Source organism: Oncorhynchus tshawytscha, linkage group LG02 (assembly GCF_018296145.1).
Source record: "Oncorhynchus tshawytscha isolate Ot180627B linkage group LG02, Otsh_v2.0, whole genome shotgun sequence".
Lineage (NCBI taxonomy): Eukaryota > Metazoa > Chordata > Actinopteri > Salmoniformes > Salmonidae > Oncorhynchus > Oncorhynchus tshawytscha.
In genome coordinates, this window is record NC_056430.1 from 20,958,975 (window position 1) to 20,974,114 (window position 15,140).

Consider the following 15,140-nt stretch of genomic DNA (forward strand, 5'->3'; position numbering starts at 1 on the left):
GCAGCAGTTTGCCCCCTATCATCTCCCTGCTGCTGGTGACAGCTGCCCAGCAGCAGTGGGCCCTGGTCCCCATAGTCCTCCCCCGCTGTGAACAGCTGGTTCCCCCTAATGTATCTACTGAACCTGGGCTGGGCCCCACTGTCTGTTTGTTTGTCTGTCTGTCATGGTGTCTGTCTGTGTGAGGACCATGTAGCCCAAACACAGGCCCTATTCACATATAGCATAGCAGGCCACTAGAGGAGCTTCTAATGACTAGGCCTCATTAGAAGACATCGTAGTTTCTAAAGAGGTAGAGTCATTGTTTCCCCTGTGGAGAGGTAGAGCTGGAGTCGTATGCGTAATGAATCGGAACACCTTATCAGGTTTATTACCTATACTCAAAATGGAACACAGAACAGCACCTTCTCCATGTAGAACACTTTAGAGAGGCCAAACTGTGAGAAGGAAAGGAGAGGTATGTAGGGGTCGGGGGGGTAGAGGATGTCCAGGGATGGAAGGGACTCTGGCGTTGTTAGATTTGCAACAAGCCGGAACACTGTCTCCCATTGTCTGTCCCTCCCCCAAACCCCTGACCGTAGAACACACCCCCCTGGCTAAAACTCTCTCCAGACAATTGCCACTGGAGTGGAAAGTATTCCAGAGCACAATGCCGATGCTCTCAATGGGTGCTTTTGCATGCCACCAGTGCGCCGTCACCAGCAGATGGGGAGCTAATTAGAAGCCATTAAAGGGCTTTGATAGTGTGTGTGGGAACCAGGCGGAGGCAGGGGGTTAGGCCGAGGTCCGCTGGACCCACTGTGAACGCGTAGGCACAGAAGCTGCTGCTGGATGCAGAGGGCTAAAGATGTGCCTGTCCCTGAGTGTGAGGGAGAGGGCAGTCAGGGCCAAGGACACAGTCCTAGACAACTGTGGGACTGGATGGATCTCTACATCTATAGTCACAGCACTTACGATCAGTGAATACAACTCGCTACATTTATAATCCAGAGATCTGACAATATTGATGTCAATTAATAGACTGTTAGGATGAACAGCAATGTAGCCATGAACTAACTTTGTTCATCCTCTCAGCTGTCAGCAACACCACCTCCCCCTGCAACATGCCCCTGTTTCTCAGAGTATTACAGTTCAGAGCAGGACAAGCCTGTGGAGCTCAGGAAAATAAATAGCCTCACACACAGTAACGGTTCAAACGCCTCCAGACTTTACAGCAGCAAGCCTGTTCTGCTGATGACACATCTGTGAACAGGAGCTGCCCTGTCATCGGACAGGATGTGACTGACTCCCCACGGCCAGGCGCTCATTAGAGGCCAGTCTCCCCAGGGGGACGCCATGGCTGACCAGGCCAGAGCAGGGCAGGGCATAGCAGGCCATGGCAGAGACAAGCAGTCACCACAGGGAACAGGAGGGAACCAATCATAACAAACCCATTGAGTAAGCAGAAATGACACACTCAGCCCCCCCACCCCCTCCATATTATCATCATTATCGTCCCTGCTCCTAAGGTGTCTCAATCACTATCAACATTATACATTTGACATTGAGGCAGCTATGAGAAAACCATGACAGCGTTTCACTATCACATCACACATTCTGTATACGTGTCACCGCACCACTCCCATTTGAATGACGGCCCTCTTCTCCAAATACCTGCACAGGTGTGATCATTATCGACCAAATAGGAAGAGCCAGACTGGGAACTGGAAACTAATCTCACAGCTGTAGGGAGATGGTGTGTGTGTGTGTGCATGTGTGCGGGCTGGTGCGTGAGTACTTGTGCTCAAGTTAAATTACATCATAAAATAAATTCTACTATATTATGTCATGTTACATGATTGAATGATTATTGCTAAGTGTGACATCCACAACCAACAATGATATCCATAATTATTGTTGACTCATAGTTTTAGAAAACGTGTCAAACTCATTCCACAGAGGGCCGAGTCTGTGCAGGTTTTCGCTCCTCCCTTGTATTTGATTGATGGATTAAGGTCACTAATTAGTAAGGAACTCTCTTCACCTGGTTGTCTAGGTCTTATTTGAAAGGAAAAAACAAAAACCAGCAGGCACTAGGCCCTCCAACACTGTTTTAGAAGGTCCATGTTTCAGGAAGCCCTTTGAGCAGTAGCTATTGTTCCATGGTAATAATAACAGCAGCAACATGGTTAAAACATTACTGGAATGGTCTTTTCCCTCTGAACACCAACTTCTCCCCTCACTACTTCCTGTACTCTGCTTTTGTGGAACTACTTTCTGTGGTGATAAAGAGGGCGTATTAGCCAATACACTTCTCCTCTACAAATGGGACAATTTACAGTATAATGACAAAGCTGTGGGGGGGGTTCTGTTGAAACTGTTGAAAACACTGCTGTGCTGTACACAGTGTTCCTTCTGAGTGACAGACTGAAATTCTTGCATGCCAGCCTTTTTGATAGTAATAATAATTTATTTGTAAAACACAAACAAAATTCAGCAACAATACATCAAAAAGTAGAAAAAACAAGGTCAGCAGCAGAATTTAAAATGTGATCCTGTATTGAACAGGAAGCCAATGGAGGTTGAATAAATAAAACAGGGGTGCTGTGAGTTTTTTGTGTAGTTTGTGAGAGCATCCTGGCAGCTTCGTTCTGGATCATCTGGAGTCGAGACAGAAGCCTTACTGCGATTTCTGTCAGCTGTGCACTACAATAGTCAAGCTGAGATGTTACCAGGGCATGGACAAGCTTCTCAGCATCCGCAGTGGACAAGAATAACCTGATTCAAGCAATGTTATACAGGTGGAAAAATTTAGAAAGTGCTCATCTTACTCTGTGCACTCTTAGAGCCAAAGGGCACAAGCTCTGTTTTGCTGCAATTAAGTTTTAGGAAGTTCAACTGCATGCATCTCTTGGTTGCATCTAGTCAGTTTGGTTGTTACAGTCTCAGTGTCCCCTTTTGTTCTCAAATATATTTCTGGGTCAACAGCATAAAAATGAAAGTTTTACTCCAAATCTTTGGATTAGTATATCAAGTGGCAGCATGTATATAGTTAACAGGAGTGGCCCCAGAACAGAGCCCTGTGGGACCCCTTGAGTGACTGTGGCAGGGTTGGGTTCATAATTTCCAAGTGTCACAAATTCTTGTCTATCAGTCAGATAGGAGCAAAACCTGTGCTGTGCCAGAGAATCCCAAAAAGTTCTTAAGTCTGCTGATGAGAATCTCATGATTCACTGTGTCAAAGGCTGCTGTCTTGTCCAGAAAGAAGTTTAAAGGATGCTAGTGTCTCCGTCATCAGCTGCCATCATCAAGTAATCTGATTGCATGTGTTGACATTGATACATACAGAATACAATGTACAAAGATGAAATACAATGTGGGATCAAATTTTTACCACAAATCATTATAATTCATTGGTGCAATTACATGTCAGTTTGCATTCCAGCATTATACAATGAATAATTGGCCATGGAAGAGGGAATTTTGGATGGGTGGGTGATGGTGGTAGGCATTGCTATTCTGTCAGTTAAAATCAGGAGTTAATATGTTTCACTTTTCTTTTCCCTCCTCTGCCTCTTCCCTCTCTCTTCCATTGCCTTGATGTGCTGCAAACAGGCTGAAAAGGGCCCAGCTGTGTGGAGTTATTGTTGGTGTCAGTAGGAAGTGCTGATAGCTTTTGCAGCTGAACAAAAGCTGGATGAGGGGAATGGAGGGGCGCTCCAGACACTGTGGCTCCAGTCTAGATTCTCTCCCACAATCCCTGCACCGCACTCCCATTGTTCTTGTTGCCCCCCCTTCTCCCTCTGCCATGTCATCTGCGACCTGGGACAGAGGGCAATATATATATATTTTTTAGTTTTAGGGGCTACTGCAGCAAGTAAAAAAAAAAGGTTCCTTGTTAACTATTATTTCTGGTAAAAACAAAGTTAAGTCATCCTTTTTGCTTGTGAGGCTGGTTGCTTACTCATATGGGTAATTTATTTGGATCCTTATAACAATGGGTTTAGTTTATAAATGTAATATTTAAAAACAATTGCAATTATATACATAAGCAAATTAACCTAGATATCACCAGAAAAACTAGGGGAACATAAAAAATATATAAAAAAATAACCTTTATAGTTATTTTCGCATATGGTCTTAAAATGTTGCATGACATATAGTTGCACTATAAAACACTGTTTGCAATCAATAGCTTTGTTAATGAATACATCACTTTTTCTTGGACATTCTAGCTTTGAGAAAAGCTGCATATTTCATATAACACATTTTGCTGGTTGCTAGTGTGTTCATGTGATGAGACATCCACAGAGAGACAGACTCCTGCATATAGACATATTTCCATGTGAAGGAATGCTGCCACAACTTATCCTATCAATTTGGTAAAAATGCGGTACAATGCATGCTTTCACTTTACAGCTCTCCATCTTTAGCTTTCTTTCCCGAAATAGTCTTCGAGTAAACTGGCAACAATGGCCGTTTGCAGGTGCGTGGGGCGGTAATATCATCAGAGTGACTTAAGGTGACAAATGAATGATGATCACCGCAGCCAGTTTGTTCTCAGGGTTTGCGCGCTATGCAGGTGAATGGGGGAATGAGAGCCTGTTGTTTGAGGTCTCCATAGCGACCGCCCTCTCGGCGCCAGGCTGACAGGCGTCAAGGCTCGGATGAATGGGTGACGTCACGGCGCTGGCGCCTGCCAGTCTGCCTCGGCTTGTTTGGACAATCTGGGGGAAGATTCAGAGCAATGCAATTTCAATGTGCATACAAGGCTGAGCACACAAGGAGAACATGTGAAGGAAGTTGATCACAGGAACTTCCCTTCACGAGAGGAAAAAGAGTCTGTGCTAAAAAGTGAAGTTTGTAAGTAGCCAATAAAGAGACAACAGATTCTCTGCCATCTATGTTAACAGGAGAAAGTGCACCAAAGACAGACATGTATAAATAAACCGTTAAATTGTGAATGTGCGTGTTAGGCCTATAGATCTATAGTCTAGGTAGGTATACGTTTATGGCACCTTAATAACATGGTCATATCTATGGTGCTAACGGTTATTGGGGGAGAAAAATCTCAAGCGCTATGGTTTATTACCATCAGCCATCCAATCAATTCCATCCCACACACATTCACAAACACAGCACACATACCCAACACCACCCCTTGAGTGTCCCCAGGAACTCTACACCTGCAGAGTCCCTAAACCATGGACAGCTGGATTCCCACATCTCACCCGTAAAAAGACAGAAATTTGTTTCGAATTGTAACGGCATCCCTCAAACAGAATGTAAATCCTTATAACCAGCGCGCGCTCCCATTGGCCAAGAACGCATTTGTGAACCGTCCTTCTAGCGCTAAAACGGCGGTGCTATTGGCCCTCGCTCTGCAAACAGGACAGTTGTGGGCGCCCCCAAATAGTCTACTATAAATTCAAAGCTGTACACTCGTGCGTTGTTGAGAACTGTCAACATCACTGAGACAACATTCACAAGACTACTAACAAGACTTTTGGAGCCTTCGCTAATCTATTTACGCACCATATTTTCATTATCCTTGGAAACTACAACATCAACCAATATGAAGGTTGTCGGACCTACCTGCGCACTGAAGAGCAAGGTTGGAGGCAAGGACATGGTGCGGTGCCTATCCGACCAGAGCCTTTCCATCTCCAAATGTAAGATCCCGCTGCTGGACGAGCAGATGACCGTGTTTCTGCAGGACATGAACAGCTGTTATAGCAAGCTGAAGGAGCTCGTCCCCACTCTGCCTACCAACAAGAAGGCCAGCAAGGTGGAGATCCTCCAACACGTCATTGACTACATATGGGACCTGCAGGTTGAACTGGACGAGCCGGAAAAGAACCGTCAGCAGAGCAGCGTGCCCCGCACACCTCTGACAACCCTGAACGCAGAGCTGGCCAGCATCACTGTCGAGGTAAATATCACTCTGACACGTCTTTATTCGTTTTTACAATAGCTACCTAGTGTCTCCCTTCTGACCTAACTAAGTAGTAATAAGAATAGTTTAACTGTGCGTACATTGGTTTGTTTATAACTGCGTAAAGTTCAGTTTCAGTAGGCAAGTAATTTCACTGCAAACACTGACCTAAACGTTTTTATTTTCTCTATTTCCAGAATGGATTCTCGGATGACAGAATCATGTGCCGCTAGACCTCTCGGAGTATTGCCCCATCATTCCAGAGCGACCACCACGATGAATGAACAAGGTTACATTATGTGACATTTTATCACTACCAAACCTTGAGCCAAGTAGGAAAGTTGCAAACTCCCATGCTAGAAAATACTTTCGATGGACATTCTAAAGAAGCGAGGAACTGTCACTCAAGGCATTCGATCCATTTCGAGATCTCATAGAGACGATTGGGTCCGAATAGACTGTGTTAGCCAGGGGACCATGGCAGTTACTGCAAACAGCTTTGCCTGTTGTGTAGTTGCTCAAGAAGTTTTGTGAAACATGTAGAAATTCAACATTTTATAAAGAAAAGTTAATTTTCTCAGATTCCTGAGCGACAAACTGTATTGTATATTACAATGTCACACTATGTGAAAAAAATGTTTATTTTTGTATACGATGTACCTTAAATGATGTTTTTATTAAAACAAAATTATTTTTAAATATGGCTTTTATGGTATGTGTGTCACAGATCATTCCCATTCCACATCACCTTCAGTTAGGCATAATACATTCATATAGTGTTCATATGTGCACAGGCTTTTTTTTACTATCAGAATTAAGTAATTTCAGGAGCTGAGGCAGTTAACAGTTAATGAGTCCCACAACAGCAAATTACAAGTTAGCATACAGTATAAATAATATGGAGAAGTCTTGAGTGTTGAGTCAAGAAGTCGTGACAGATATTGACAAGGATATCTAGCAGAAAATATGTGCTGAATTGTCAAACAGACTAGCAAAGTAATAGGAAAGCATTTGGTCTAATCAGGAATTAAGAAACATCTATTCATTAAAAAAAATGTAATAGCAATTTGGAACATGCTAAAAGTAAATTGTGTTTTAGTTGAGGATCCTCTACACGAGCATTTTCTATTTTGGCAGGGCAGGGGTTAAATTGTTTTTGGAAAGGCAATTCGTTGTAAGATTTATTCTGTCTCCCTGGTGCAATGTTTTCCCATTTCCCTGCATTGCGATGCGATGCGCACAGCTGCAGCCCGTGTTCTGAGACACGGCCAGTGTGGGATTGTGTGTGTGTGTGTTATAGCTTTGTGAAAAGGGCAGGGGCAGGCGGTTGGGCCCAGACCGAGAGGCGCCTCGGCACACCTGGGGAAGTTCAGGTTAAATAGCTCCACATTCCTCAACACAGCTGATTGAAACATTAACAAACAGTAATCCACTAACCAGGCCGCAGATGGGTGGGGTGCTCTACCCAGAAAGAGACTCACTGTTATAGATTCTATTCCCACACAGAGACAAAGTATATATTAATAGCAAGTTTATACTGTAACATAAGTACTCTAAATAATTTAGACTATTTTAAATTAAATATGCGTAATATATGCTTAGCCTACTTGTGGATGAAATATGCTACGTTTTCTGTTATTTTTCCAATACATTCCTATTTGTATGATTTGAAAAGTCAGTTCATTTTGTCAGAGGAAAGTTAAAGAGCCCTCTTACAGGCTACAGACATCAATTAAACGTTGGTTCAACGTACTTTCATTAAAATGAGGTGGAAACAATGTTGATTGAACCAGTCTTGTGGGTTCTGACTGGGAAGGTTTTGTAGGCTACAGATGGGGTCTAGTTTACACATTAATATATGCCTAACATTTGTTTGTCTTCATGCCAAACAATCACAAAACAGCAAAATTATATTGTCTTTTTCCTGAATACTTTAGGCATGCATGTGTATTGTAGCCTGTTTGTCTGTTTCTTTTGGAATAACTTGTAATATACCGCACCCATGTGGCCACTTGGTAGACTGCAGTCCACCGAAATTACATCAACTGTCTGTCTTGTTCATGGTTAATTGACATGCTATAAACTGGCACCAAGTGAAGGCAGCAATCGGACCACAGCTGTCATTTGTGTAAAACAACCACTACGCAATGTTATCTGGATGTGAGCTACACTTTACGGTTCAAACAAATTTAATTCCAAATTCCTTCTTGTAAAATATACTGAACAAAAATGTCAAAACATGCAACAATTTCAAAGATTTTACTGAGTAACAGTTTATATAAAGGAAATCACTAATTTTAAATAAAATCATCAGGCCCTAATCTGGGAATACAGATATGCATCTGTTGGTCACAAATATCTTTAAAAAAGGTAGGGGTGGGGATAAGAAAACCAGTCAGTATCTGGTGTTACCACCACTTGCCTCATGCAGCGTGACATCTTTCGCATAGTTGATCAGGCTGTTAATGGCTTTGCTTAGTTGCTGGAAATTGGAGGGAACTGGAACACGCTGATCCAGAGCTTCCCAAACATGCTTAACATGTGACATTTCTGGTGAGTATACAAGCCATAGAACTGGGACATTTTCACCTTACAGGAATTCTGTACAGATCCTTGCGACATGGGGCCATGCATAATGCTGAAACATCAGGTGATGGTGGGGGATGAATGGGACGACAATGGGCCTCAGTATCTCATCACAGTATATCTGTACATTCAAATGACCATAGATGAAATTCAATTATGTTTGTTGTCCGTAGCTTGCGCCTGCCCATACAATAACCCCACCATGGGGCACTCTGTTCACATCGACATCAGCAAACTACACGCCCATGACGCACGCCATACATGTGGTCTGCGGTTGTGAGGCTGGTTGTATGTACTGCTAAATTCTCTAAAACTATGTTGGAGGCAGCTTAGGGTAGGGAAATTAACTATTTTATCTGTCAATAGCTCTGCTCTGGTGGAGATTCCTGCAGTCAGCATGCCAATTGCACGCTCCCTCAAAATTTGACACATCTATGACATTGTGTTGCGTAACAAACCTGCTCATTTTAGTGGCCCTTTATTGTCCCCAGCACAAGGTGACCTGTATAATGATCATGCTGTTTAATCAGCTTCTTGATATGTCATATTTGTCAGGTGGATGGATTATCTTGGCAAAGGAGAAATGCTCACTAACAGGGATGTAAACACATTGTTGCACAACATGAGAAATATGCTGTGTGTGTGGAACAATTCTGGGACCTTTTATTTCAGCCCATGAAACCAACACTTTACATGTTGCATTTATATATTTTTGTTCAGCACCCACACTCTACCTGGGTTGCACCTGTGAAATACACCAGTGAATGCAAATTGAAGCAGTAATATATAAAATCATGGGCCCCCAGGTAAGTAATAATAGTATTAGGCTTGAGGTGGAGTGTCAAGAGCGACACCCTCTGGTGTTATTGCACCATGAGAAGGACAAAGCAATTTGACCCCGATTTGAACCTTTGGTGCACATGTGTTATAATGCCAGCCCGATTCTGATTTTTTTATTTTTTATTCACCAATTGGTCTTTTCACCCATCAGATCAGCTCTGAAAAAGATCTGATGTTAAAGGATCAAAATACCAAATAGTGGAAGATTTTTTTTAAAATCAGGATTTGGCTGCTGATCTAAATGCAGCCTAAATGAGGCATTACTTACACATGCTCATCAATCCATTGGTAGAGTAGGCCAAGATTAACCTCCATTGCTATCTTTTCCAGCTTGTTCCACCCTATGAAAAGTTCTTGGTGTCCTGTCTCAAGATCCAGAGATGAGCCATGCCTCAGACAACCCTCAATTCTTCTTGATTAATAAATTGTGGACAAAAGACAACTGTTGGAGCCATGAGTGTTTAAATAGAAATTTGTATTTACATCAATATCAACATCAGTTAATGGTAGCCAAGTTTCTTTGGGATGTCACTAACCATAAACATTTTTTTTTAAATGTCAACTTAGAGATGTCCCAAGGATCCAGGATAGCATGGCCCTATCAACATCGAGAAAAAAAAAACATCAGAATATACATCCTGTAAAACAAAGGAAAACTACAAAAATTAACATAAGTCAAACAAAGGATTCACCTGGTTAAGTAATTTCATTATGTAGAAATGCAATTAAGTAATTAAACTGGACAAAACAGAATGTTATTTTCAGGAAGGAAAAAAAATAAAAGTAAGAGGTTGATATGCCTTTCATTCTGTTGCATGCCACTGCAAAGGTTTCGCCAGTCACTGAATCACCCATCCACATGCTACTGTTAGCTACCCACTGGCTTCTGAACAACAGTACTCAGTCCCCTATGCTATCAGTACAATATCATATGACGATATGTACCTAGTTACTGTCTGCATATACAAAGCATAGATAAAAATGTACACTGTCAAAAACCATACAAAGAACTGGAAAAATATCTTTGGATTGCGCAAGATTTAAAGGTACATTTCTTGGAGTCAAGAGTAACAGTCAAAGGACATAAAACACTAGTGAGAGCTAGGAAAGAAAGGAAGAACTACTTTATAAACAGTCCCTAGTCAATAACGCCACCCCACCTCTTTTCTATAATACTCATACACACGCCAACACAGCAGCTTGACAGGAAGCTCTGCTCATTTGAGACTGTCCTTTCTTCATTCACTGCAATTTCAAAGCTCCAAACTGTCAATGCACCATATCCAAATAAAGTGTTTCTAAAAAGAAACACATGGCTGTTATCACTTAGAAGAAACATGTTCAGAGGATAATGACAAAGTTGAAAGTGGGAAACCCTCACTCATCAGTCCAAAACATTAAAATAAACTGCAAACTAAAAAATGGTATTGACCTTGTAGACAAATACACAAGTTAGAATTTGACCAAGTCTCACTCTGTGCAAAAAAGTGATCTATAAAAAGCATGTAGGATACTTTTGTAGCATATTTACATTTCATATTCCCATAGAATAAATTGACATTAATACTGCAGTACCGTTTGCTTATGAGTTTGACACTCAGTTTCCATCTGAAGAAAGTTGTATTGCTTGAATCTGCATAATATAGAAATAACCTGCGCTAACAGGTCCCCAATTTTTTATTTTTTAAAATTAAATAGAGGGGCATATCCAAAGGATAAAAGAAAAAGAAACAAATGCTGTGAATGCATTGAATCTAGTAAGGCTGTAATGACTAAGAAATATTGCAACAATCCTTTTACATAGAAGCCCTCTGGTAAAGTGCAGCCATAGCTAGTTGTACCGTATCAAATAGATTCTGTTTCCCAGCACACATACTATGCAGCCTCCTCTGGTGTAGCAGACATTCCCACAGGAAGAACAAGCAGGGCCTCTTCTTGAAATAAGTCATACACACGCCACCCAGAGAGGGGCAAGCCTACAACGGGAGGCTGCATTAGGTATGAGGTGTATCTTTATTCCAGAGTCTCTCACTGTGTAGTTGGTTTGTTTTCACTGTGGCTTATTATGAGTGTCCTCCACGCGCAAACCGGAGAACAGTGGAGGGAGAAGATCTTGGGGCCGGTGACCCCTAGCCATCCCTTCTCCCACCCACACTGCAGACACATAGGTGGGGCACTGCAGTCTTTGCTGACCTCCTGGTGAGGGCTCTTATAGATGACATACGTTTTCAGCAATATTTCTGTAAATGACAAATTGGACGGACAGATGTTAAAATAAATCCACACTGTTCAGGCTGAGCTATCAAACCACTACCGGGAAGTTATTACCTTGAACTATTTTAATGTATTAACACATTTCAAACCATCTACCTGTTCAGGTCCCATTGGCATCCGGCCCATTCCCATGGAGTTCATGCCCATCTGTGCTCCACTGACCGGGCCTGGCCCGCCCATGGAGCCATTCATCATCATGGGCCCCCCAAACTGGCCTGGGTTCCCCTGCTGAGTGAACTGATGATGCTGGGGGTATGAGCTGAAACACAGAAAGAACAGAGTAGAGAAGATCGAGAGAACAGGAAGTAATGTTTTTCCCCCACATTATAATTAGCTTATCAGACATACTTGTTCTGTGGAATTCCACCCTGTGGCCAGCCTTTCATGTCTGCTGACTGGTACATGGGGCCGCTGTGGGGGTGGTGTTGTATCATGGGATTCTGAGGCCCTCCCACACAACCTGGCATCATGTTGCTGGGCGGGCTGCTGCCTGCACCTACAAATGAGTGGTCCCCCTGCTGGCTCATTCCTGTAATGACAGCCAGGTCTTAGAATGAACAATGCATACTTGTAATGATGCGTTAGAAATAGCAGTTAGAAAGAGGACAGTTAACATTACAACCCCTTTGAATGGGCAAACTCCTCGTCAGGAAGGTATGAATGGGAAAGGGAGTAGGGACAGGAGTATAGAGCCCTCTATTTTAGAGAATAGCCAATGGAGGAGATGCTTCAAGGCTAATAAATAAATAGAAATCTATCCTGGTCAGACCATAGTTCCCGCCGTAGTTGAACTGCTGCTGTCCTGGCTGGTTCATGGGGGGTCCTGCCATTGGGTTGTCCATGCCTGCAGGGGCCGTGATGTTAGGTGGGGGTCTGAAGCCTCCTGCTGCAGCCTGTTGCTGCTGCATTAGCATCATCATCCTCTGTCTCCTCATCTGTAGTGTCATCATCTCTCTGCTGCGCTGAGCCATCATCTGAGCATTCAGGAATCCAGGCTGCCCAAGCAGACAGGGGAAAACACTGATATGACGACAAGCATTTCGCTACTCTCGCAATAACAGGTGCTAACCATATGTATGTGACCAATAAAATGTGATTTCCGACATGCCAACGGAATGGGTTTAATCAGTGTGTGTGTGTGTGTGTGTGTGTGTGTGTGTGTGTGTGTGAGAGAGGGGTGGTCTGCCCTACCAGATGTTGATTTTATGGAACATGACATGGGAGGGGTTTGACTACCTACCTGACTCCCCATACTGGGCTGCATCCCAGGCCGCAACGCAGGGTTTCCTGTAGGGGTATTCTCCATCTTGATGCCCGTACCCTGACGGGTCTGGTTCATGAACTGCAGAGGGAGAGAATAAAGTTAGTCACATTTGCCATCCATACAAGTGATCCACCTGCCTGCGTTCACGTGCCTCTACATCTAGACATCACAATCAAATATAGCCTTTTCTGCAACTTTGAAGTGACGTGTGCCATGTGCTCATACCTGCTGGCCCTGTAACCTCTGCACCAGCTGCTGTCTAAGGGGCTTGATGGCGCTCATCATGCGGGGTCTCATGTTGGCGCGGGGGTGGCCCATCTCCCCCATGCCAGGGAAGCCCCCTGAGCCTTGCTGGCCCCCCATCTGGTTCATCATGTGGTTGAAACCAGCAGGGGACTGGCCCTGCATGGGGTTACCCCCATAGGCTGACTGCATGCCCATAGAGGGGGGTCCTGGGTACCCCTGGCCATACATGGGCTTCTGCTCCATCCCCATGGAGGTGTCTGGTCCTGGGCCAGTGAAGGGCTCTGATGGGGGCCTCCGCCCCAGACCTGGCTGTGGCTGCTGCTCTGGACCATGAGTCTGGGAAGGAGAGAGGTTAGACATGGTCAATATAACAGTATGATTCTTGTCAAATGGTTTAAAGGCACTGTAAATAAAAGACTCAGCTCCATGTTATCTGGAAGTCCTCATAAGGTACCTGTCCTACTAGGTCGGGGATGCCCAGGGCCCGGTCGATTTCCTCCAGGGCGATAACATCAGTGTTGTTGAGCAGAGAGTCCAGCTGGTCCAGCAGTGCCAGCTCATCACTCTGCCCCTGGCTGGTGGAGGGCGGAACCAGGAGCTCATCCAGGGGGTTCCCAAACTGACGCCTGGTACACAACAAGGAAGGGGGGTTAGTACAGTACAGGCACCAGTTGTACTGTATACAGAGGAGCCAGACCAAGTGCTAATTATGTTTGGGTTAACAGGAGAGAGCAAACAGATGGGGGGGGGAACAATGAGGCAGACAGCGAGTGTGTATAAATGTGTGTGTGTTTATTATGATGGTTTTTCACCTATTTGTGTTAGTGGGTGGTCTGTCCATTCCCATGGCACTGTCAGGCCAGGAGGGGGAGTGAGGTGGAGGACCCTGCCCACTGAAGGGACTCATCCCCATATTCACCTCATTGGAAGCTACAGAGAGTAGAATTCAGCATGAACCAAATTAATACACAAACACACATACAGTTGGTCATAAATACTCAACCAAACTACATGTAATATTCACTCACCCCGCCCACACACTACATACCCATTTCCATGAGTTGCTGCTTCAGCATAGACCTGGTGTTGCCAGGTAAACTATTGGATCGGTTGACCAAGGGGCCTCTCATTATGCCCTTGGAGTTGAAGTCCATCCCTGGCCGTCCCATTGAGGGGTGTCCTGGTGCCCCCACAGGACTGCCACTGGACCTTGGCATCCCCCAGTCACCTTGCCCTGCCATGGAGGGCCGCTGTGGCATCCCCATAGCCCTGTTCATACCTCCTAGGGAACAGTCTTGTTAACGTCCATTAATTAAATACATCTAACTGTAGTACTGAATAGCAGTGCTGTCATTGGAGTGTAATAAGGAGAGGCTAGAAAGGTCAACAGATTGAGAGGTTAAGGGGAAAAATCCACATGCTGAAACCAATCAACCCAACGTAAGTGAGCAAGTAAATTATTTTTTGGGGCGGCACCACCCTGTGGTGAACACATACCCATGCCTCCAGGTCCTGGAAAACCGTTGGTTATGCCTGGCCGGATAGGGGCCTCCATGTTCTCCAATTTGATGAGGGTGGGGCAGGGGACGTTCCTCCTCCCTGCCAGGCCTCCACCACCATCCAGGGGCCTAGCGTCCAATGACAGAGCCCTTTGGAGGGGACCACGCTGGGCAGACATCATGGCTCCTCTCCCCCCATCTGGAACACACAGAGGAAGGGTCAGTACAGGCCAAGGACAAACACTCTACATACGGTAAGGATGTGTGGTTTGCTGCATAAGTCATTTAAAATGGGCAACATATTAGCACTTCTGGAATTATCTATTCAGAATTAGCAGAAACTCATGCTAGTTTACCATGCAAACTGTCTGGGCCACTTCCCCGCTGGTTTCCCCCTTTTCCTGCTCTGGAGTCGGGCTCGGGATAAAACCCAGAGCTGGCGTTCCTGCAGCCTCCAAGAATTGTCTCCAGGGTTTCCAACTGGGAAGGAAAACAAACAAATGTTACTGTTAACAAGCTG

The 15,140-nt window shown here is 44.3% G+C and overlaps 2 protein-coding genes and 1 long non-coding RNA gene across 6 annotated transcripts in view; 1 reads left to right on the plus strand and 2 right to left on the minus strand.

The window, feature by feature from the left end:
• Positions 1–4,083: 4,083 nt before the first annotated feature.
• On the minus strand, positions 4,084–5,314 carry LOC112219652. Its single transcript, XR_002948777.2, has 2 exons — positions 5,125–5,314; positions 4,084–4,703 (listed from the first exon to the last, which is right to left on the minus strand). It is a non-coding gene; the product is annotated as an uncharacterized LOC112219652 (long non-coding RNA).
• Positions 5,315–5,411: 97 nt separating this feature from the next.
• On the plus strand, positions 5,412–6,615 carry LOC112219645 (DNA-binding protein inhibitor ID-1). The gene is made up of 2 exons (XM_024381097.2): positions 5,412–5,908; positions 6,109–6,615. The coding sequence occupies exons 1-2, from the start codon at positions 5,552–5,554 to the stop codon at positions 6,142–6,144; spliced, it is 393 nt and encodes a 130-aa protein (XP_024236865.1). The 5' UTR covers positions 5,412–5,551; the 3' UTR covers positions 6,145–6,615.
• Positions 6,616–9,795: 3,180 nt separating this feature from the next.
• The window catches only part of ncoa3 (nuclear receptor coactivator 3), a 39,550-nt gene continuing 34,205 nt past the window's right edge, over positions 9,796–15,140 (minus strand). For 3 of the 4 annotated variants that reach the window (XM_024381060.2, XM_024381070.2, XM_024381080.2), the window contains 11 exons: positions 14,977–15,100; positions 14,619–14,819; positions 14,170–14,403; positions 13,934–14,051; positions 13,576–13,747; positions 13,101–13,457; positions 12,852–12,953; positions 12,381–12,606; positions 11,960–12,140; positions 11,708–11,870; positions 9,796–11,577 (listed from right to left, as the gene is read on the minus strand). In XM_024381060.2, the coding sequence (XP_024236828.1) occupies positions 11,566–11,577; positions 11,708–11,870; positions 11,960–12,140; positions 12,381–12,606; positions 12,852–12,953; positions 13,101–13,457; positions 13,576–13,747; positions 13,934–14,051; positions 14,170–14,403; positions 14,619–14,819; positions 14,977–15,100 (1,890 nt within the window). In that variant the 3' untranslated portion in view covers positions 9,796–11,565. The remainder of the gene's footprint in view (positions 11,578–11,707; positions 11,871–11,959; positions 12,141–12,380; positions 12,607–12,851; positions 12,954–13,100; positions 13,458–13,575; positions 13,748–13,933; positions 14,052–14,169; positions 14,404–14,618; positions 14,820–14,976; positions 15,101–15,140) is intronic. The other variant, XM_024381087.2, reaches the window with a different exon arrangement.

Coding starts and splice junctions, on each gene's coding strand:
- LOC112219645 (XM_024381097.2), top strand. CDS start 5,552: ATGAAGGTTGTCGGACCTACCTGCGCACTGAAGAGCAAGGTTGGAGGC. Junction 5,909..6,108: donor TGGCCAGCATCACTGTCGAG/GTAAATATCACT, acceptor CTCTATTTCCAG/AATGGATTCTCGGATGACAG.